Source organism: Notechis scutatus, chromosome 13 (assembly GCF_049901735.1).
Source record: "Notechis scutatus isolate UNSWTSFEM ecotype Mainland chromosome 13, rNotScu1.2, whole genome shotgun sequence".
NCBI lineage: Eukaryota > Metazoa > Chordata > Lepidosauria > Squamata > Elapidae > Notechis > Notechis scutatus.
Genome location: NC_142021.1, coordinates 7,472,561 through 7,496,172, shown reverse-complemented (window position 1 = coordinate 7,496,172; position 23,612 = coordinate 7,472,561). Strand labels below are relative to the sequence as shown.

General features: G+C 43.5%; 1 protein-coding gene across 3 annotated transcripts in view; it reads right to left on the bottom strand.

The window, feature by feature from the left end:
- Positions 1 to 13,122: 13,122 nt before the first annotated feature.
- The window catches only part of TBX1 (T-box transcription factor 1), a 47,726-nt gene continuing 37,236 nt past the window's right edge, over positions 13,123 to 23,612 (bottom strand). For all 3 annotated transcript variants that reach the window (XM_087942842.1, XM_087942840.1, XM_087942841.1), the window contains 3 exons: positions 21,675 to 21,742; positions 20,921 to 21,021; positions 13,123 to 13,756 (listed from right to left, as the gene is read on the bottom strand). In XM_087942842.1, coding sequence (XP_087798968.1) covers positions 13,311 to 13,756; positions 20,921 to 21,021; positions 21,675 to 21,742 — 615 coding nt within the window. In that variant the 3' untranslated portion in view covers positions 13,123 to 13,310. The remainder of the gene's footprint in view (positions 13,757 to 20,920; positions 21,022 to 21,674; positions 21,743 to 23,612) is intronic.

The window sequence follows — 23,612 nt, the reverse complement described above, 5'->3', positions numbered from 1 at the left end:
CGTGTTTCCCTATAATCTTTCTTAGCCCACCAGAGTACCTTTGCCCAAAACTTTTTTGCTGTGACACAAGTCTGCCACATACGTGCCTGTTTTTTTGGTTTCATTTCCAACATTTGCTAGACATATTTTGAAATATTTTAGCTAACATAGCAGGGGGTAAACTCCATCATATTTTTTTTCCAATAAACTAATCATTTTGGGGGTGGGAGTGAAATGAATGAAAAGTGACTTAATAGCTGCCGTAAAGCATCCAGAAGGAAAGCTGATGACAGCTTATTTGCCGGATAATAAAACTTCCCTCCTGGCAAGTGGACACAGCTCTGATGCCACAATTAGAGGAGGATCAGAGCCACAGTTTCCAAATTGTCTGGCAATTATCTGGGATATTTATCGGGGGTGAAAGGGACACGCATCTCAAACTTTTTGACATTTCCTCCTCCTTGCGTTGCCAATTCCTCTTCCTGTGTGACCGAGAAGGCGGTTGCATCTGAATTCTTCTTTCCCCATCTCCTCCCCCCTTGACAACAACACTGAAAAAAAAAGTGACTTTCACACTTTCACAACCATTGCAACATCCCCGTGGTCATGTCAAGTCAACACAACCGGCCTGGAATTGCTAGGGCAACGCATTGTGTATGTAATTAGCCTGATGAGAATTTTTTAAAATGTCGAGGGGTTGCATCTGAATTCTCCTTTCTCCGTCTCCTCCCCCCCTTGACAGCAACACTGAAAAAAGTGGCTTTTACACTTTCACAACCATTGCAACATCCCTGTGGTCGCGTCAAGTCGACACAACCAGCATGGAATGTGTTGTGTATGTAATTAGCCCGATGAGAATTATTGTAAAATGTTGAGGGGAAGCTGAAATGCAAGATTTCCTTCAACAGGGCAGCCAATAAAGCATATTTCCCTCCCCCCCCCAGAAACCAAAAGGTAAAAAAACAAAAAACAATTTCAGCATTTCTGCTGAGATAAACCTCAAATGCAGGCAAGTTTGAAACCGTCTGAGCAAGTATTCCCGCTTTTAAAATATGCTCTGTTGACCGTACGCGGAATAGGTGTCTGTTCTTATTTGATCATTGTTGGTTGGGGGAATGTACAGGTCGTAAAAAGGAGATCATATGACCCTGGGACTCAGCAACGGTCATAAATATGAGTCAGATGGCAAGCGTCTGAATTTTGATCACATGACCATGGGGATGCTTGCAGCAGTCATAAGTGGGGAAAATGTGCCTAAGCAGAGGTGGTATTCAGCTGGTTCTGACCAGTTCTAGAGAACTGGTAGCGGAAATTTTGAGCCATTTGGAGAACCAGCCAATCCTGCCTCTGACTGGCCCCGCCCCCATCTATTCTCCGCCTCCCAAGTCCCAGCTGATTGGCTGGGTCTTTGGTTGCCCTGCACGGGAGAACGGAGCTGGAAAGCAGGTGAGTGGAGTGGGATGGGAATGGATATTTTGCAGTATCCTTCCCCTGCCACGCCCACCAAGCCACGCCCACATAACCGGTAGTAAAAAACATTTGAATCCCATCAATGGACCCAAGTCACTTTTTTCATTGCTGCTATAACTTCAAAAGGTCTCTAATAGCTGTAAGTCGAGAACTACCTGTTGTAGAAACGTTGCTTCTTCTTTTTTTAAACAGTGTATACATTTTCACATTACATGCATGCTTGGCAAACAGGGTATTGTCTGGATCATTTTGCTTATATAATAATACTTCTCCCACTCTTAATTTCTACCTCTGTTATCCAACTATTTGTACAACAAATCCCATGTTTGAAAATTGTATCTTCTTTTTCTTTCATTAATGTCAAACTGCCCCATCTCTGCACAATCTAAAAAAAGTTCTAATTACATCTTCTTCTGTAGGTGTTTCCTCATTTTTCCAGTTTTTACCATTCTTACTGCTGTCAAAACATGTAATATTAACTATATATATTATCTTTGTCATACTTTTCTGGTGCTATGCCTCACAAAAATATTTCTGGCTTATAATCTTAAATGCTGCTTTAACATTGGTTTCTAATCATCTATATATTTTGGTACCATTATTTCTTTGCTTTTGGACATGTCCACCACATATGATAATATGTACCCGGTGTCTGCTTACATTTCCAACATTTGGCGGACAAATTTTTAAACATCTTTGCTTGTGACCCTCGGGATGTTGCAACTGTCATAAATACGAGTCAGTTACAGGTGTCTCAATTTTGATCACAGTTTTAACCGCAGAGTTGCTGCAATGGTCATAAGTGTGAAAAATAGATCTAGGTCATTTTTTACAGTGCCGCCTTAAGTTCAAACCATCACTAAGTGAATAACTAAGTCAAGGACTACCTGTCGTAGAGACGTTGCTTGCAGTTGCAGGGGAAATCTCCAATCCTGTGGCTCACTGGGATCCATGAGATTCCTAATCCAAACTGCCCAAGGAGCTGCTGATCCAGTTCTATTGAGTCTGTATATGTCTGGTTTGGTTCTGCAACCCAACAGGACAGACAGAGACTTCAGTGAGTAATTAGGACTGCAGACAAAACAATGGCTACCAACCTGCCTTCCATGGAGGACCTGCATACTGCACGAGTCAAAAAGAGGGCTGTGAAAATATGTACAGACCCTTCACACCCTGGACATAAACTGTTTCAACTCCTTCCCTCAAAACGACGCTATAGAGCCCTGCACACCAGAATAACTTGACACAAGGGGAGTTTTTCCCCAAACGCCATCACTCTGCTAAACAAATAATTCCCTCAACACTGTCCAACTATTTACAAAGTCTGCACTACTATTACTATTAATCTTCTCATCACTCCTTATCACCCATCCCCTCCCACTTGTGACTGTATGACTGTAACTTTGTCACTTGTATCCTTATGATTTATATTGACTGTTTCCTGGTATGATTTGATTGCTTATTGTACCCTATGACTATTATTAAGTGTTGTACATTATGATTCTTGACTCTTGACGAATATTTCCTTTCTTTTTATGTACACTGAGAGCATCTGCACCAAAGACAAATTCCTGGTGTGTCCAATCACACTTGGCCAATAAAGAATTCTATTCTATTCTAATTCTAATTCTAATAATTCTAATCCTTATTCTAATTCTATTCTTATTCTATTCTATATTCTATTCTGTTCTATTCAATTCCCTATTCTATTCTATTCTATTCTATTCTATTCTATTCTATTCTATTCTATTCTATTCTATTCTATTCTATTCTATTCTATTCCATTCTATTCTATTCTATTCTATTCTATTCTATTCCATTCCATTCCATTCCATTCCATTCCATTCCATTCCATTCCATTCTATTCTGGATCAGCCTGTCACCCACCGAGCTGAGTCTTACAGCAAACCTGGAATAAAACAGGCGGCTTCGAACCCAGCCAGATCTATTTCACCCATCAATCACATGAGTAAAAAAAAAAACCCTTCCCTGACTTGGAATTAGGTTGCTACCATCCCAACTGTGGGCTTTTCGTACATTAAAATGCCAAGCGCCCCTTGATGAATGGCACCAGCGGGGATCAGGGCCAGATGGCCCTGCACAGAAGCCTAGATTTGAAGAATGAGGGCGAATTTTCAGTTCGTATGCGGAGGGTAGCATAAATAAGAGACCAAGAAAAAGAAAGAAAGAGCATAGATTAGCAGAGGCTGTTTCACATGACTCCAAGAGGCACTTTGCTGGATTTGAACAGGTTAACCTGGGACTATCTGACTTGATTATCCAGCTATCAAGGAGAGAATGGGGGAGGGGATTACAATTTGATTTCTGCTAAAGTGAACTTTAGCTGTTCATTCAATCACATAAGCAAGCAGCTTAATGAACTGTAGAGACCCTGAAAAGGTTAACTTCAATACATTTCACTATCTAAAATTATCTTCTTAAAAGGGGCATTTATTAAGTGGGTTAACAAAGAAACATCATCTATCTATCTCTACTTGTCTCTATCTCTGTTCTATCTGATTATCTCTACCTTTCTCTATCTCTGTCTCTATCTCTTTTTGCCTATCTATCTCTACCTATCTCTATCATCTGTCTACCTCTACCTCTATCTATTGTGTCTATCTATCATCTATCTAATCTTCTATCTATATCTATCATCCCTGCCCAAAAAGCAGACTTGAAAAACAGGAAAAGAGCAGAAGAAGAAAAAAGAATATAATAGTTTTACATTCAACTGCATAAGATTAATTGCACCATCCAGGACCCATAAGTGGCTATAATAAAAATACGGATTAATAACAATATCTTTCTCTCTATTTCTCTCTCTTCACTTATTTATATCTCTATCATCTATTTACCTCTACCGTATCTATCTAACCGGCTACAACAAACAGGGATAAATAACAAGTTTGGTGTCTAACACACAGCTTGAACACCTCCAAGGTATGACTTCAATATTTCGATCATGCATCGAAACCGCTCCCTATTTTTTTTCAGCCAAGCATGTTACAAAAACATTTGAAAAACATAAAGTTCAGGCATGTTAGAGAGGAATGTTGTCACACTGGTCCCTTACAGAGAGTGCCAACAAACACCACCTGGCCAGAGAAACAGAAGGAAAAAAAAACCATCAGTCCTTTTGCAAGACCGACATCAGGGTTGTGAGTGTATATCTCAGCGCCAATCATTTATCTCAGTGCATTGCGGTAAACCAATAGTTATTATTAACAATTAGCGCTCACAAATCAGGCTGTGATGAAGGAGATTATTGTAAGCGGCTTTGAAATAATAAAATTAGGGCTCGGTAGAAACGGAGCCAAGTCAGCTGAGTGCAGAGATTCAAAGAACCGTGTTTCTAACGAACCATTAAGACAGGTAATCCTTGACTTAACGGCCACAGTGGAGCACGAAATTTCGGTTGCTAAGGGAGACATTTGTGAAGTGAATTTTTGTCTCATTTTATGATCTTCCTTGCCACCGTTTTTAAGGGAATCACTGCAGTGGTGATCCAAACATTTTTACTACTGGTTCTGTGAGTGTGGCTTGGTGGGCATGGCAGGGGAAGGTTACTGCAAAATCCCCTTTCCCTTCCCTCCCCACCCAACTAACCTGCTTTCCAGCTCCATTCTCCTGGGCAGGGCAACCAAAGGAGACCCAGCCGATCAGCTGGGACTCAATGGGAGGCAGAGAATAGATGAGCGCGGGGCCAGTCAAGAAGTGGGATTTGCTGGTTCTCCAAACTACTCAAAATTTCTGCTACCGGTTCTCCAGAACTAGTCAGAACCGGCTGAATACCACCTCTGAACCACTGCCGTTGTTAAGGCAGTAACACGGTCATTAAGTGGAATCTGGCTTCCCCGTTGATTTTTGAAGGTTGCAAAATGGGATCAAATGACACAGTAATCGTCATAAATATGAGTCAGTTGCCAAGCCCCCTGAATTTTGATCCTTGGGGATGCTACAACTGTTCCAAGTATGAAAAATGGTCACGTCACTTTTTTCAGTGCCATTGTAACTTTGAATGGTCACTAAATGAACTGTTGTAAAATGAGGACTATCTGTAATGGTTCCAAATTTCATACCGGCTGCAATGCCCTACCTGTTTGGATTGCCTCTGTCTGGAAGACAGGCGAATCCTGAAGAAGGGACATGCCAGTCAAATTAGAAATTTGAGTCACTGGGAGCTGGTTTTCAAAGGGCTCCCATTGCCATTTTTAAGTCTTGTTGAAGCTTCTCTGCTCTCCTTCTCATTTGGCCTTTTTAGAAGATGGGTCTTCAAACTTGACAGCTTTAAGACTTGTGGACTTCAACTCCCAGAATTCCTCCTCCAGTCATGTTAGCTCAGGAATTCTGGGAGTTGGAAGTCCACAAGCCTTAAACTTGCCAAGTTTGAAGACCCTTGTTTTAGAAGAAGAATGGAAGAGGATCTGTGACCTAAAATAATGAACTTGACTCTCATTTCACACCTCATGCTGAACCCCGGGCTTGTAAACCATGATTGAGTGGATGAACTACAATTAGGTGAGCTCATACAGCACCATCAAGCTAAGCCTGGAGTTCAACTCCCAGAATTCCTCAGCCAGTCATGGACTTCAACTCCCAAGTTCCTCAGAGGTCTCAAACCCTGGCAACTTTAAGACTTGTGGACTTCAACTTCCTTCAATTCTGAGAGTTGAACTCCAGAAGTCTTAAAGTTGCCAAGTTTGGAGACTCTTGATCTGAACCATAATTGGCCTACAATGCTTGGCTGGGACACCACAGCAATCCTCCAAGGCTTACAAACAGAATACATGCAACTTACACAACACCCAAGCCAAGCCCAAACCACCTATTAAGATATCCCAATCTAGCCTACATCCCCTCTTTCCTTCCTACAAACCCATCTATCAACTGGTCTTCATCATCTCTTAGCTCCATGTTCTTCTCAGCTTGAAGTACTGCAATCAAAGAGTTGGTCTCCAGAAAACTGAAAGCTTTTAAGGCTAGACTCTTAAGCAGGGGTGGGCAACTATGGCCCTTTTATGAATTATGGACTTCAACTCCCAGAATTCCTGAGCAAGCCATGCTTGCTCAGGAATTCTGGGAGTTGAAGTCCATAATTCATAAAAGGGCCATAGTTGCCCACCCCTGCTCTTAAGCCATTACCCTGAGAAGATTCTTAGAGATCTTCCAGCCATTTTCCTACTCTTGAGGAGACTCTTACTCACTAGTGGGCTTTTATTTTTGAGAAGTCCTGCTCCTGAGTCCTTAGATAGGTACTTTCTATGGTCAGTAGATGGCAGCATCTACCTCACCTTGTTGGAATCTCAAACTAAGCTGAGTAAATGTTGATGGATACTTAGATGGAAGACCATCAACCTTAGACTCTGATTATGACAGCAGCTAGCTAACCTTAGCTGAACTCAGAATCCTATAGGAAGGTGGTTAGATTAACAGAGTTAGAAGGGACCTTGTAGGTCATCTAGTCCAATCCACCCACCCAAGCAGGAGACCCTACACCATTTCTGACAAATGGCAATCCAGTCTCTTCTTTGAAAGCCTCCAGTGATGAAGCTCCCACAACTTCTGGAGGCAACTTCTGTGCCATCGGTTGATTGTTCTCACTGTCCAGAAATTTCTCCTTATTTCCAGGTTGAATCTCTCCTTGATCAGCTTCCACCCATTATTCCTTGTCTGGCTTTGGAAAACAGCTTGACTCCCTCCTCTCTCTGGCAGCCCCTGAGATATTGGAAGACTGTTCTCATGTCTCCCCTGGTCCTTCTCTTCCCTAGACTAGACCGGCCCTGTTCCTGCAACCGATCTTCATATATTTTAGCCACCAGTTCCCTAATCATCCTAGTTGCTCTTCTCTGCACTCTTTCTAGAGTCTCAACATCTTTTTTATAGTGTGGTGGCCAAAACTGGATGCAGTGTTCAAGGTGTGGTCTTACTAAGGCTTTATAGAGTGGTATTAGGACCTCACGTGATCTTGATTGTATTCCTCTATTAATGCAATTCTATCTATGCTGCAACCATCATAAATTCATATTGATTGCCAAGCACCCAGATTTTGCTTATGTGACCGTAGGGAATGTTGTGATAGCTGCAAATATGTGGACTGGTTGTAAACCACATTTTTCAGGGCCGTTGTAACTTGGAAGAGTTGCTAAGCAAATTGTAGTCAGTCCAGAACTTCCTGTACATGTGTGTATGTATGTAACCAACACACTTCTTGGAAAACATTGCATGTGCCTATTTTACATCTGTCATTCACGTCAAGAGCTTTTATATTTAATATCTGGTCTGCCTTCATCTCCCTGGAACACTTCAATTTAAAAAAAAACTCCCCTGGAACATTTTCACAACAGACTTGTAGAGTTTGGCCGAGAATTTTATTTTCCCCATCGTTTTGCTCTTTCCTTATTTTTTTTTTCCCCAAAGCCAGTCCATTTTTACATTTTGATCTGATCCCTTTCAAGATCAAGTTGCTTTCAAGCATGAAACATCCTTGCTGGGAAAAAACTTCTGTCTGGTATACAGATTAGGCAGGGAGATTTCTCTCTCTCTTTTTCTCTCTCTTTTTCTCTCTCTCTTTCTCTGTTTTAAAGAATGTATGAGTCTAGTTTTTTTCTCCTTTTTTTGGTTTCTGTGCACACAGTCATCAGGAAATCCTGTACCTAGAATTTGGGGGCCTGTCAAACATCTTTTTTTAAACTCCAGGTCCTTATCCACAGCTAATCTCTTCAAAGTATGCATTTAATGGGAAAAATGTGCACGCTGCATTGTCCTTCTTTTAATGTAAGCCTTACTTTGCAAAGCTCGCCTCTCATTTCCCATGTGAGTAAGGAAAGGCGCCCATTTATCTTCATTTAGTCACAGATCGGTCAGCCAAGCCCAGTGCTGTCTACGGCAAAACAAATGTGACATATACAAACCGCTGGGATGTCATAGGCTAGGAGATGAAATCCCAGACGTTTATTTCCCAAACATCTGTGTCTTGTTTCAAAACCCCACTTAAAGGCTTGCGCAGGTTCTCACTGGCTGCGTGTTGAGGTTGTTTCTCCATGTTCGTGAAACCACCAAAAACTATAGACTAAGAAAATGAAACTACATGAATTGTTTCCCCCAACCATCTTGGTTCTTTACACACACACACACACACACACGTATGTGTGTGTATGTATGTATGTATGTATGTGTGTATCAAGAGAGATTGTAGGAATATACTGGTTTCGATGTTGACTTTGAAGACTTTGAAGGGCCAAAATGTGCGTGAAATTATCCTGATTTACATAAATCTCCAGACAAAGGAAAAATATTGTCATCTAGTGGAAACATTTCAGACAAATGGTTGCCCAATCTCTTCTTAAAAACATTCACCCACAACTTCTACAGGCAAACTGTTGCACTGGTTAATTGTTCTCACTGTTAGGAAATTTCTCCTTAGTTCTAAGTTGCTTCTCTCCTTGATTAGTTTCCATCTACTGTTTCTTATTCTGCCAGCTTGACTCCCTCTTCTTTGGGGCAGCCCCTGAGATATTGGAAGACTGCTACCCTGTCACCCCCTAGTCCTTCTTTTCATCAGACTAGACATACCCAAGTCCAGCAACCATTCTTCGTCTGTTTTAGCCCCTAATTATCTTTGCTGTTCTTCTCTGCACTTTTTCCAAAAGAGTCTCTAATGCAAAAGGTCGCTCTGTGAGATAGGCAGCCTCCAAATTTGTTCTATAAAATATAAAATAAATACAACAACACTGGGCTGATGTTTGCACCCAGGAACCCCCTTGTGGAAAGAAAAACATGAGATAAAGCAAAAGCTCAAGAGAAATACTGTTTATAAGTGTTATTGCCTGTCATCTTCCCTCCTCCCGCTCCCTCAGTGTTATCTACACATATCTACACATATCTACAACTTATCTACATATTTTGCAGATATGATTCTTTGGTTGCTCCTGAATTTTTCCACTCTTTCTCTTTACGCAGCAACTATAAAAGAAAAAAGAAAAAAAGAACCATCGAGAACTGCAGATGTAATCTCTTGGGGTGAGGTGGGGAGGGGAGGAATAATATAATATCAATAAATATACCAATGTCACAATAGGTTTGGACTCAAACCTTTGGCACCGATCCGTTCTGAGAGACAGAAATCCTTCCACAGCATTTGAGATCACAAAGCAGAACAAAACAAAAGCGTTTTTTCTCTCTCAAAGTTACGATGCACGCAGCACAGCAGAATTCTTCCAAATGGATTTTACGTAGATTCCTCAAAGAATCCTACAGCGAAATTCATTAAAAAATAAAAACCATTTTTTTTTTCATTTTGTACCATTTTACGGCATGGCGTTGGTTGGGCGCTGTATTTTTCTGCTTTTGCCACTAGCTAAACAGAATAAAACAATGCAGAAACGCATGAGGGCTACAGCTGGTTTATGCCCGCACCTGTCTTGAAGGCTGCCCCCAAAAATATCACGCCCGGTTGCTATTATCATCCTGGGACTTTAAGCCTCTGCATTTGGGGTTGGGGGGGGTTGGGGAAGGAGAGAGGCAAGAAACCCCACGGTGAGCAAGAAGCTGCAGACGCTGGAATTAAAAGCACAGAGAAAGGAAGTTGTTTTTTCCAAGAGTTGGGCAAGTTTAGACCGGGGTGCCAGAATTGCAAAGAAAGGCATCTGTGATGCAAAACGGAATGCCTCCCATTTTAAAAAGCGGAAAGATCCTCCACCTCCATGGAAGAATTATATTGATTTACGGAATCCCCAGCATTGTGAGGACGAAGACGATGGAAGTGTTGGGCAGCTTCTGCCTTTTTGAGGATCAACCATTAACTTGGAAGAACAAGCGGATTTCTCATCCTGTGGTTTTTGCACCCAGGTAAAAGACTGAATGGTGTGTGTGGGTGGGTGGGTGTGTTTAGAGGATGAGCGGGTTTTGGATTGTGACACTTCTTCCCAACCCCCGCTCTCCAAATCCTGGCCAACTTTCTCTTTTAAGAGGACAATGCTGCTCATCCTTGTGAATGGAAGATCTGTGTTCCAGGAAAGACCCGGGACCAAAGAAAACGGTTTTATTCCAGCTTGTGGAAGGGGGTTGGACTAGAAGACCTCCCAGGTCCCTTTTCCATCGCTTCTGTTGAAGGGCGTTTACGGATTCTAATCCGCAAGTCTCAAGCCCGCTGCCGAAAAAAATAAATAAATAAATAAAGACCATTGAACCTTCTCCAGTGGTGGAATTCAAAATATTTAACTACCGGTTCTATGGGCGCACGCTTCCTTATGAACGGGGTTTCCCCCCTAAAACTTACCTTACTGTGAATGTAGAACAGTTGAGGCGCAGCTGCGCCTATCAGCTGAGCTACCAACAAAGGATATATAGGACAGGAAAGGGCAGGGCCAATTGTTGACAGGCACTACCGGATCACTAGAACCGGTGTGAACCGGCAGCATATCACTACTGACCTCTAAAGCAGGGGTCCCCAACCACCGGTCCGCAGACCGGTATCGGTCCGCGGAACAAGTCCTACCGGGCGCTGGCTTGCTGCGCCGCCATCTTTTTTGATGAAAAAGTGCTTCCGGTGAGGTCACCGGAAGCACTTTTTCATCAAAAAGATGGCGGCGCCCAGCTGATGCCGGTACCGGTCGCGGCGCCCAGCTGATGCCGGTACCGGGCGCGGCGTAAAAAGGTTGGGGATCACTGCTCTAAAGTACTCCTGCTGTGACCCCTACTCTCCCTTCTACTTCCCAGGAAGGGGGTGGGGGGGATATTCTTGGGGAAGGGAGAATTTATTTTGGTGTCCACTGGCCCTAATACACTCTTGGGATGGGGAAATACAGATAGTCCTCGGCTTGCGGCCATCATTGAGCCCCACGTTTCCGTCGCTACGTGAGGCCGTTGCGAAGTTAGGGTTTCCGACCCCATTTTGTGACCTTCCTTGCCACAGGCATTAAGCGAATCCCTGCCACCGTTATATCAGGAACAACGGAGGTTAATGGCCACCATGGAGCCCAAAAAATTCGGTTGCTGAGGGAGACGTTTAAGCGAACGATGCCCCATTTTAGGACCTTTCTTGCTACAGCTTTTTAAAGGGCATCGCTGCCGTTAAGTGAGTCACACGGTCATTAAGTGAACCAACGGCTTCCCCATTGATCGTGCTGGTCAGAAGGTCGCCCAAGGGGACACAGGAATCAGTTGCCAAACGTCTGAATTTTGATCCTGTGAAGGAGTCAGGCGTCACTTTTTCCCCTTTGCCGTTGAACGACGAATGGTGACTTAATGAACCGTCGTAAGCCGAGGGCGACCTGTATTCGTGCAAAACCCACGCTTCTGGTGGGTGGAGTTGGCCGGGCTTCCTAGATGCCTTGTTGGTGACAGTGAGAATTCCAGAACTCTCAAGGACACGGTTGGCTTGGCACCAGCCTGAAACGGAGGCCTGGTTCAGGAGAGGTGGTGTGGCAGGGGACCAAGAGATGCTACTGCCGGCATCTCAGCACCCACCCTGCGCATGCCAGTCATGTGTGCTAAGCACATGCTCGTGTGTGACAAGAGAGACCTCGCGCTCCAACAATCGTTGGCAGCTGTGCCCGTCACTCAGAAAGGATGAAGAAACTCGTCCCGGGATTGTAGGCAGTTGATCGTGGTCGGGTTAAGGAGGCATGCAAGGACCGGAGCCTTGTTCCAGCACACAGGTAGTCCTCAACTTACAGCCTCAAATGAGCCCAGGTTTCTGATGCTAAGGGAGTCCTTTGTTCAATGGAACAGCATTTGGCTTCAGAAGTTGTGGGAGCTTCATCTCTGGAAGCTTTCAAGAAGAGGACTGGACTGCCCTCGGCCAGAAACGGTGTCAGGCAGGGGTGTCAAACTCAAGGCTGCAGCGCTGCCCTAGAAACAGCAAAGGACCAGCCGCGGGCAGCACTCCTGGGCTCCTGTGCTGCTGGCAGAGGGTTGCAGGAGGCCATTGCAGCTGAAAACGGAGCCCGGGTTGTTGGCAGAGTTCTTGGGCCACCAGAGGCGAGTAATATCCAGCTGGCCATGCCCCAAGGTCAAACATAACACTAATGAGGCCCTCAATGAAATTGAGTTTGACACCCCTGGTATAGGGTCTCCTGCTCAGGCGGGCAGGGGGGTTGGACTAGAGGACCTACAAGGTCCCTTCCGACTCTGTTAATTTGTAAATCTGTAAATCATGTTGTCATTCAATGAATCTGGCTCCCCTGCCCACCCATTGACTTTGCTTGTCGGAAGCTGCCTGAGGAGGTTACCAATGGCCGTCCCTTGACCATGCAACAGTCACACATACATGCCAGTTGCCACGTGCCCGAATTTTCACCCCATGACTATGGGGTCGTTAGCATGAAGAATGACCAGAAGTCACCGTTGTTTTTTTTCAGGGCCGTCGTAAGTTTGAAAAGTCACCAAGGCTGTAAGTCAAGGACTACCTATTTAGAGCTGCACCAGTGTCAGGACAGCCATGAAACGATGCCAGGATGCTTGGTGGGTTACGCAATGGAGAAGGGAACTGCACCTCAGTGGGCCGAGGGGAAGGCGGAGGAGAGGAAGAACTGCCCGCCTAGCCCCACAGCCAGCGACGTAAAGTGAGTCCAAGAGAACGCCGGCCTCCCATCAATCCACCGCAATGCCCCTAATGCAAGCCAAAGATCACATCCCCCCGGATGGAAAAAGACCACACGAATCTTGAACGACGTGTCCAACAACCGAACATTTTGGAAGGATGGTGCGAGAAAGAAAACCATGTGCACGAGGGATGATGGCGGATTCCCCACCCCCCATCCCCAATTCGACAAAACAGGACACTCTTCCCAAACGTACTGAGCAATTCACACCATGCAAAGAGTCGGTCTGAGCTCAAGGAGTGTGCATCGGAGACGTTATCTCGGTCCGTAGTCGTAGGTCGTGGGAGCGCCGGCGGAGGAGTACATGTTGGCGGCCGCGGCAGCCGCGGCGGCTGCAGCCGCGGCGGCTGGATTCATGTGGTGATGGTGGTGATGGTGGTAACTGTGTCCTCGGATACCGGGCAAGGGGTAGGGGGCTGGCCGGCTCTTGGCTCCTAGATAATGGTCATAAGCGGAGACCGGATGCTTGTAGGGATGGTGATGGAGAGGTTCGGAAGCAGGGGGGTCCAGGCGCAACTCGTGATGGGGGGGACTAGGCCGGCTTCCAGCTGGACTAGGCAGTGGGACCAAGCCGCCTCCACCAGGAACCGGGAGCGCTGGACTTAACACCCGAGACATGAGCTGCTGATGAGTTGGATCGGCGTGGAGGGGTGTCCTGCTAGCTGATTCCTGTTCGTATTCCCGTCGACTGTCCACTATATCTGCAGCACATGACAGAATAGGGAAAGGGGATCAGGGGAGAAAGTACAAGAAGGGGTCAGCTAAGTGTGACATCTCCAGGACTTTAGGTAGTGGCCTCTGCGGTGTAAATGTGTAGGACAGGAGTTCTCCAACCTTGGCAACTTTAAGACTTGTGGACTTCAACTCCCAGAATTCCCCAGCTTTGCAGAGATATCTAATTGGCCGTCTTTGGCCTGATCCAGCAAGGATGATTCTTAATGATAAATTTGTGCACTGAGTGAAGCCATAATCCAAATTCATTCCTCATGTTGTGTATATCCAGGTAGGCTGTTCTGTTCTTTATTCTATTCTGTTTGTTGGATATTACTATAATGCATTGTTTCATAACCTCAGCATCTTTAAGATATGTGAACTTCTATTACCAGAATTCTCCACACGGTATGGCTGACTGGGGAATTCTGGGAGTTGAAGTCTACAAGTCTTAACATTGCCAAATTTGGAGGCCCTGGGTGTAGGAGATCAGCAAGCTGAGCTGCAGGGTGGGGTTAAATGCATCATTAGTTTGGAATCTGCCAAGTCCAGTCTCCTGTGAATTCCATTCACTCTTATCTACCACCAATTTAGCTTGACCGTTAGTAGACCAGATTCTTGTGTATAGATGACAGGAATAAACTTCTAGTGTTTTGAACTCAACTTCTGTTTCTGATTATTTGTGCCTGACAAAGTGTGGACCATTGCACAACTGGACGGCTCAAACTCACAAGTAGGGCTACAGAGATATCTGCTTCCATGTACTCATCTGAAACCCCATTTTGAAACTGGACACACCACCCCAATATTTTGATACTTCTGCTCCTTTGGAAAAGGGTACAAAGAGGTTGGTCTTCCAGATATTGCTAGAGCGGACACCGTTATTGTTGATAAAGGTTTGTTCTTCGCTTGTTCTTCTGCTACATCTAAACGTTCACCCTTCGAGGGTGACAAGAAACACCACCAGGTGTAGTAGCTCTATACTGGCAGTCCTCGACTTACAATAATTTCATTTAGTCACTGTTACAAAGTTACAATGGCACTGAGAAAAGTGACTTGGGACCGTTTTTCACACTTGGGACCGTTGCAGCAACAGTCACATGATCAAAATTCAGGTGCTTGGGCACCTGACTCATATTTATGATGGCTGCAGTATCACACGTTCCCCTTTTGCGACCTTCAGAATAGCAAAGTCAGGGGGGAATCCAGACTCATTGAACAACTGTGTTGTTCACTTAACAACTGCGGCCCGAAAGATTGTGAAATGGAACAAAACTCTTTGTCTCAATAGCCACAGAAATTTCGATGCTCGGTTGTAAGTTGCAAGTTGAGGATTACCTGCACTGCAAAGTTACACTAACAGAACCTTGCAAAATTGAAAGTATTTCCCCCTCTCCATCTCTTCTACTCTCCGGAAAAATAGGGAGGGTCCCTTCTGAATTTTTTTCCCCCACACCCTCTCTCCTTCTGCGAGCTGGGAATTCTTGTCCATGCTGTTTGTTCAGTCTGCAGCTCTTCCTCCTCCCTCAAGGTCATTCTCGCATACCATTCTCTCTAGATAGCTACAAGTTCCCCTTCACCTAGGCTTAGGAATTTCTTGGCGTGTATCCAGCCTTCCCTGAGTAAACCAGACAGGAAACCTGTCTAGATGAACTAAACTTCTATTCTATTTATTTAATGTAAAATCACATTAACGGCATCTCGCAGGCCCGAAGGTACTAAAGTTCCCACCGCCCCTTTTAATTGCCTGAGCAATTAAGGTGGGTCCTTCCTAAATTTCTTCCTCTGGTTGTTAATCCACTGTCGCTCTAGACTGATTGTGTCCTGGGCAGCATCTTTTCCCCTCGTCCCCCAAGGTCATCCCCCATATTGCATTACATCATGCCATAGATCAGTTTCATTCTGATCCCATTCCTGCTCCCCTGACGCGGCAGAGGGAGAAATATACTTTACAATAGAAGTATAAAAAAGATGTAGGGATTGGGGCCCCTATGCAAGGACAGGTGCAGTGCCCAGATGTTTCCCTCCATTAGGTCCAGCATCGCTGTCTACGCTACAGAGAACAGGATCAAACTACACAACTTAGGGCTAACCTTCTACGTTTTGGATTGTAGGATTCTACATTCAGTGTAGAATTGAGTGTCAACATCAATTCTACGTTCAGTGTAGAATGTAGAAGGCTAACTTTCTATATTCTGGATTGTAGAATTCTACAATGTAGAATTGAGTGTCAACATCAATTCTACATTCAGTGTAGAATGTAGAAGGCTAACTTTCTATATTCTGGATTGTAGAATTCTGCATTCAATGTAGAATGTAGAAGGCTAACCTTCTACATTCATCAACACTGAATCATCTAGTCTACCTTTGGCTCCTTCTGTCACATTCTTCATTTTGTGGATGGTTCCGGGAGATAGACCCCAGTCTTAAAAAGCTTCTAGGTTGTCCTTTCCCTAGAAATCCAGGAGGAGTTAAAATAAGTTTTCTACCACCACAAAGTTAAAGAGATCATCTGACCCTCTGTCACCAAGATGGGAATTGCTAACCTAAGCAACTCTAGTCTTCCTGTGTGTTCTGGTCACAGAGCTATCTTCATCTTCTGATGGAAAGATGGAACTATCTCAGATGCTTTCATTCAGATGCAAGACCTTCTGATCGGTTGTGATCCACCAAAGTGGAAGCTTAAGATATTAAACTGCTTGGTCTTTAAGCTACCTCTGGACCAGGGGTTGGATTCAAATTTTTGTGCTACCAGTTCTGTGGACATGGCTTGCTGGGCGTGGCAGGAAAAGGATACTGTAAAATCTCCAGTCAGGTGGTGTTTGCTGGTTTTCCGAACTACTCAAAATTTCCGCTACCTGTTCTCCAGAACTGGTCAGAACCTGCTGAATACCACCTCTGCTCTGGATACCTCAGGGTTATAATGTCCCAACAAATCAAGAGAATATTGGGTCCAATTGTTCTTTTTGCTGGAATTGGGTATGTCTAGTTTAATGAAAAGAAGGACCAGGGGGACATGATAGGAGTGTTCCAATATTTGAGGGGCTGCTACAAAGAAGAGGGAGTCAAGATATTCTCCACAGCACCTCCAGGCAGGATGAGAAGCAATGGGTGGAAATATATCAAGGAGAGAAGCAACCTAGAACTAAGGAGAAATTTCCGAACAGTGAGAACAATTAACTAGTGGAATAACTTGCCTCCAGAAGCTATAAATGCTCCAACACTGGAAGTTTTTAAGAAGAGATTGGATAACCATTTGTCTGAAACGGTAGAGGCTTTTCCTGTGAAAACAGTGGGTTGGACTAGAAGACCTCCAAGGTCCCTTCCAACTCGGTTGTTCTACGCTTTTTATGTCTCCTGCTCTGAAGTCACCTGGAGATTCAAAATATATTTTCACCCCTACCTCCACGACAAGGCTCTTCCTTGGAAAGCCACCGCAATGTTTTCTCCTTAAGAAGGAAACAAAAGGAGACTTCTCAGGGTGTGGGTGGGTGTTTGTGTGTGTGCATTTGTGTGTGTGTGTGTGAGAGAGAGAGAGAGCGCCTGTATAGGTATGCACACTGTGATTGCTTTTCAGACCCAACCGTCCGACGTGAACAGAGATGAAGGGAAGAATGCAGAAATATACCAAAGTTTAGGTTTCCTTCTCATTCTTTCTTTTTCTTTCTTTCTTTTTTTAAAAAAAGATGAAGTGTTTAACATAGTGTTTAGGCTCCTGAGACAAGGCATTTTGACTTTGATAAATTGAGCAGAGTTGAGTGACACGTTTGCACACGCCTGAAATTTTTGCAATTGTATAACGCTAAACAAATACAGCCTCCCCCCCCCACCTTTCTTTATTTTAATAGGCCCGGAGTGCGCTGGGAGAAAGGGCCTCACTCTTGTTCTTTTTCTTCTCCTGAGAAACTGTTTATTCTGCGTAATGGAAATAGAATCAGCGAGAAAGCTTAAATAGATATCTGGGACAGGTTTTGGAGGAGGTTAAAAGCAATTGCTGGGTATTGTGGGGTTTTTTTTTTTCTTTCTTTTCTTCCATCCTTCCTACTTTTTTTTTTTTTTTTTTTTGCAACTTCTCCTCCTATCTGTTCTTTTGTTTGCTTGCTCAAGAAAACTGCTTATGTTACAAAGCTCTCATGGAAACACCGGGACGTTGTTTACAGGTTAAATTAACATTAAAAAGATACATAAGGGGAAAAAAATGAGTCATATTTAATGTGAATTGGTTGTAAGTTTACACGGGAGGCTATATATATGTATATGTATATGTATATGTATATGTATATGTATATGTATATGTATATGTATATATATATATATATATATATATATATATATATATATATATATATGTGTGTGTGTGTGTGTGTGTGTGTGTGTCTGTGTTTATTGGTCTTGGAGTTTGCTGTGTTCTGTTTGATTGGGGTTTCTAATATCTTCTCTCTGTTTTGTAGCATTTTTTTTGTCTTGATTGGCTGGCAACACTATGTTTCATGTATTGGGGGCTTTTAGCGCAGCTTGGCTTCGGGTGAATGGCCGGCTATCATTTATTAGGAAGCTAGGTTTCATCTGGGCTGTGTTTGGGCTGGAGGTATACATACATACACATATACATATACATATATACATATATGTATGGTATTCAGCTTTGTTCGGGTATTTTCCCACGTCATTGTAGTTGTGCTTTTAAAGTTGTAGCAATGTTTCGGCAGAATCTCATCTGCCATCATCAGGCTTCTGTATTGTGTTCGTCTGTGAGTCAGACTTTTACAGTGGTTTCAGTTTTAAATGGTTTTTAAATGGTTTCAGTTTTAAAACTGAAACCACTGTAAAAGTCTGACTCACAGACGAACACAATACAGAAGCCTGATGATGGCAGATGAGATTCTGCCAAACGTTGCTACAACTTTAAAAGCACAACTATAATGACGTGGGAAAATACTCCAACAAAGCTGAATACATGTAATACCAGCGAAAACTTAAGAAAACAAATATATACATATACATATACATATACATATACATATACATATACATATACATATACATATACATACATACATACATACATACATACATACATATATATATATATATATATATATATATATATATATATATATATATATATATATAGTTTTAAACCTAGCTTGGTCGCTTTTGTGGCTTCATGTGACATGCTTAACCTGGAGGCTGTCGGTCACTCCATGCATTTTGCAGAAAAAATGGGCTCCAGCAGTTGTCTAACCTTCAAAATATTTCCCAAACGACACTACTGAAAACACTGCCTTCTCCCCAAATAAACAGGCCCCAGAATGTTTCTTTGGACAAACCGAACTGCCACTGTTAAATTTCATGTTCTTATTCCTCCAAAACAGGATTCTTTACATCAGGGACAACAATGTTTGCTTGTAGGGACCTGTTTTTTTTTTTGTTTTTTTCAGGTAGACTCAGAGCGCTAGATGGAGATCCAGCTAGTTGGATCAATGTTGCTTCCCCCCCCTCACCCCCGCTATTTACAAAGCTGGCTGTCTTGGGAATTAAGTCCCTTTGATGAGTTTGCAAGGAGATGCATTAAGAGCAAGAAAATTTCCCCCAAAGAATAACCAGATCAGGCCAGGGAAAGAACAATAAAAAGAATATCAGCTCCTAAGAGCCCAATAAAGAAGAGCGAACTTCCATCTCTAAATCCTGGTTAGACGTTCCGGCTTTTTGTGAGCAAAATGTTTTTCTTGTAATCCTCTAAAAGGAGACTGGCCAATTGCCAAGCGCTGTGTCTTAACTAGTTAGCAGATTTGGCGGTTCACCGCATTTAATGGCAGGTTCCTATGCGTCACTCCCTTAAGACCCAAGGGGGCAATTTCAGAGGGCGCAGCGCACAGAGAGCCAAATCCTGCATGGCCGGGCTGAGGTGGACTCTACAGGGGGTCAGTCTTAGGGGTCAGTCTACACAACAGACGTGGCTGGTTTCATGGAGCTGAGGGCATCCGAAGGCTGCTTTGCATTTCAGGTAGCGTTGCCTGGAATCCATGTTAATCTTGGAATGGGTTGAGTTTGGTGCTTTTAAAATGATTTGATATGGCTTTTAATTTAATTTTTTTTTTTTAAATTTAAGCCGCCCAGAGTTGGATGGGCAGGTATATACATGTTTTAAATAAATGGATAAAATGATAGCTAGCTAGATGGATGGATGGATGGATAGGTAGATGATTGATATAGAGATAGATAAAAGATAGATATAAGATGATAGAGACATGGCAAGATAACAAGATAGGTAGGAAGTTAGGTAGATGATAGATAGATAGATAGATAGATAGATAGATAGATAGATAGATAGATAGATAGATAGATAGACAGATAGATAGATAGAGAGATAGCAAGATAGATATTGTTGGTAGGTACTGTATGTATGTATGTGTGTGTGTGTTTGGTGTGTGTGTATACACACATGTATACATCAAGAGAGAGAGAGAGACTGTAGATAGATAGATAGATAGATAGATAGATAGATAGATAGAGAGAGAGAGAGAGAGAGAGAGAGAGAGAGAGAGAGATAGATAGATAGATAGATAGATATAGATACATAGATCAACAGACAGATAGCAAGATAGATAGATGATAAATATAGATAGATAGATACTGTGGATGTATATAGATACAGATAGATAGATAGATAGATAGATAGATAGATAGATAGATAGATAGATAGATAGATAGATAGATAGATAGATAGATAGATAGATAGATAGATAGATAGATAGATAGATAGATAGATAGATAGATAGACAGACAGACAGCAAGATAGGTAGCAAGATAGATAGATCGATAGATGATAGATATAGATAGATATTGTAGATGGATATAGATACAGATAGATAGATAGATAGATAGATAGATAGATAGATAGATAGAATGATAGAATGATAGATAGAGACATAGATCAACAGACAGATAGCAAGATAGATAGATGATAGATAGATAGATGATAGATAAAGAGAGAGAGAGAGAGAGAGAGAGAGAGAGCATAAGGTGACTGGGGATGATGAACAGGGAATTATCCATAGAGAAATGACAAAGCTCCCCTTTTTGGCTACTGTTTTCCTGTACAGCTGTGACTATCACAGGCTCAGAGCGCAGGTGGGAAACTACGGACTCACCTTTGTCAGTTCCGTTTTGGTGCACTGGGGAAGACACGGGATTTCTCGACCGAGCGAAGGCGCTCATAAGAGGTAGGGCTCCTGGCCGGTGATTCCTAGGCCTGTTATGGGAGAGAGAGAGAAATCAGAACATGGTTCTGCTCTGTGACCAAACAGGGGGGAAGATACCTAACTCATCTTTCACTTCAAGCTTCCTGCAGAGGGGTACTCTGTTTTTTGCATGAATTGTATTTTTGTAGGAGCAGATTAAGTTCCACATCTGAGTCAGGCCAGGGATGGGCCAATCGATTAAGATGTTAGTTAATAATTAATTGGAGGACAATTAATCAGTGGAATGACTTGCCTCCAGAAGTTGTGGTGCTCCATCGCTGGAGGTTTTTAATAAGAAATGGGACAGCCATTTGTCTGAAATTGTAGAGGGTCTCCTGCTGGATCAGGGGTTTGGACTAGATGACCTCCAAGGACCCTTCCAACTCTTTCCTTCCTTATCCATCTTTCCTTCCTTCCTTCCTTCCTTCCTTCCTTCCTTCCTTCCTTCCTCCCTCCCTCCCTCCCTCCCTCCCTCCCTCCCTCCCTCCCTTGTCCATCACTGGAACTTTTTAAGAAGTGATTGGACAGCTGTTTGTCTGAAACGGTATAGGATGTCCTGCTTGAGCAGGGGTTGGACTAGAAGACCTCCAAGGTCCCTTCCAGCTCTGTCGTTCTGTATTCTATTGAACACTGTAGAAGAGAAGAACAAATTGAACAGGCTTACCAATCTTCAGGGTCGCAATCCCGGAACCCTTTTGCAAATGGATTGCTGGCGATCTTAAGCTGGGTTATCTGAAGGAGAGAATTAGAGACACGGCTTAAAGAGTCATTTTATACGATCTCCTTGCCCCCGTTGGTAAGTGAATCACTGCAGTTGATAAGTTTGTAACCCAGTTGTTAAGTGAATCTGGCTTCCCCCATTGACTTTGCTTGTCAGAAGGGTGCAAAAGGAGATTACATGACCCTGGGGCATTGCAACGGTCATAAATAGGAGTCAGTTGCCAAGGGCCTGGATTTTGACCATGTGACCACGGGGCGGCTGCAGTGGTCGTAAGTGTGAAAAATGGTCCTGATTCACTTTTTTTTTCAGTGACATTGTAACTTTGAACGGTCACTAAACAAATGACTGTAAGGCAGAGACTACCTCTATTTACATGTAGCTCTTTTTAAAATTGCCACGTTAAACTTTACTGCTTTTGAATGTCCGCCCTATGGATTGTCATCTCAAGTTTCTCAACTTTAAATTGTGTCGCTGGTTAACCTTGTAAACTCTGTAAACCGCTTAGAAAGGGCTGTAAAGCACTATGAAGTAGCATATAAGTCTGAATGCTATTGCTGTTGCTATTGATTCAGCCTTCCATCCCTGTGAGGTGGATAAAATGAGGACCCAGATTGTTGGGGGCAAGAGGCTGACTCTGTAAACCGCTTAGAGAGGGCTGTGAAGCATTGTGAAGCAGTATATAAGTCTAAGTGCTATTGCTAGTACCCTTCCCTCCCTTCCTTCCTTCCTTCCTTCCTTCCTTCCTTCCTTCCTTCCTTCCTTCCCTCCCTCCCAGTGGTTAGAATGCAATATTGCAAGCTAACTTTGCCCACTGCCAGCAGTTCGATTCCCACCAGGCTCAAGGTTGACTCAGCCTTCCATCCTTCTGAGGTCAGTAAAATGAGGACCCAGATTGTGGGTGCAAGAGGCTGACTCTGTAAACCGCTTAGAGAGGGCCGTGAAGCATTGTGAAGCAGTATATAAGTCTAAGTGCTATTGCTAGTACCCTTCCCTTCCCTTCCCTTCCCTTCCCTTCCCTTCCCTTCCCTTCCCTTCCCTTCCTTCCTTCCTTCCTTCCTTCCTTCCTTCCTTCCTTCCTTCCTTCCTTCCTTCCTTCCTTCCTTCCTTCCTTCCTTCCTTCCCTCCCTCCCTCCCTCCCTCCCAGTGGTTAGAATGCAATATTGCAAGCTAACTTTGCCCACTGCCAGCAGTTCGATTCCCACCGGCTCAAGGTTGACTCAGCCTTCCATCCTTCTGAGGTCAGTAAAATGAGGGCCCAGATTGTTGGGGGCAAGAGGCTGACTCTGTAAACCACTTAGAGAGGGCTGTAAAAGCACTGGGAAGCGGTATATAAGTCTAAGGGCTATTGCTATCAGTCTTTTAAATCTGATTCTCAGCACCAGGACAGAGGCATCTTTGAAGCTTCAGATTTGAAAAGCACATATGATTGTTTTGAAAAGCACATATTATCTGCAACATATCCCTGTCCTATTCCCCCAGACCATCACTGCAGAGTATTTATTTCATTCACAGGGAGGTGGGGGAAGAGCGAAGGAGGGAGGAACCTCCTCCCCCTTCTTTATAACCCTTTTATATTTAAACAAATCCAGGGACAAAGTATAATGATTGTGAGTTTCCGGAATGGGTTGAAAAACAAACTTTAAGCCCCTCGGTGACAGTTCAGCCGTTCGAGGTCAAAGTGATAGAAAGCAGAAGAGAAAATAAGCAGCTGTTCGAAGCGATCAGAGAGATGCCAGCCTGGAAAAGTCTTCTTAAAGGCACAGCTTCCCTCCAGCCTTGGTGGTTCCATGGCTCCCCTTTTTCCTTGTGCTCCATCACTGCTCCTCCTCTCCTCCTCCTCCTCCTCCTCCTCCTCCTCCTCCTCCTCCTCCTCCTCCTCCT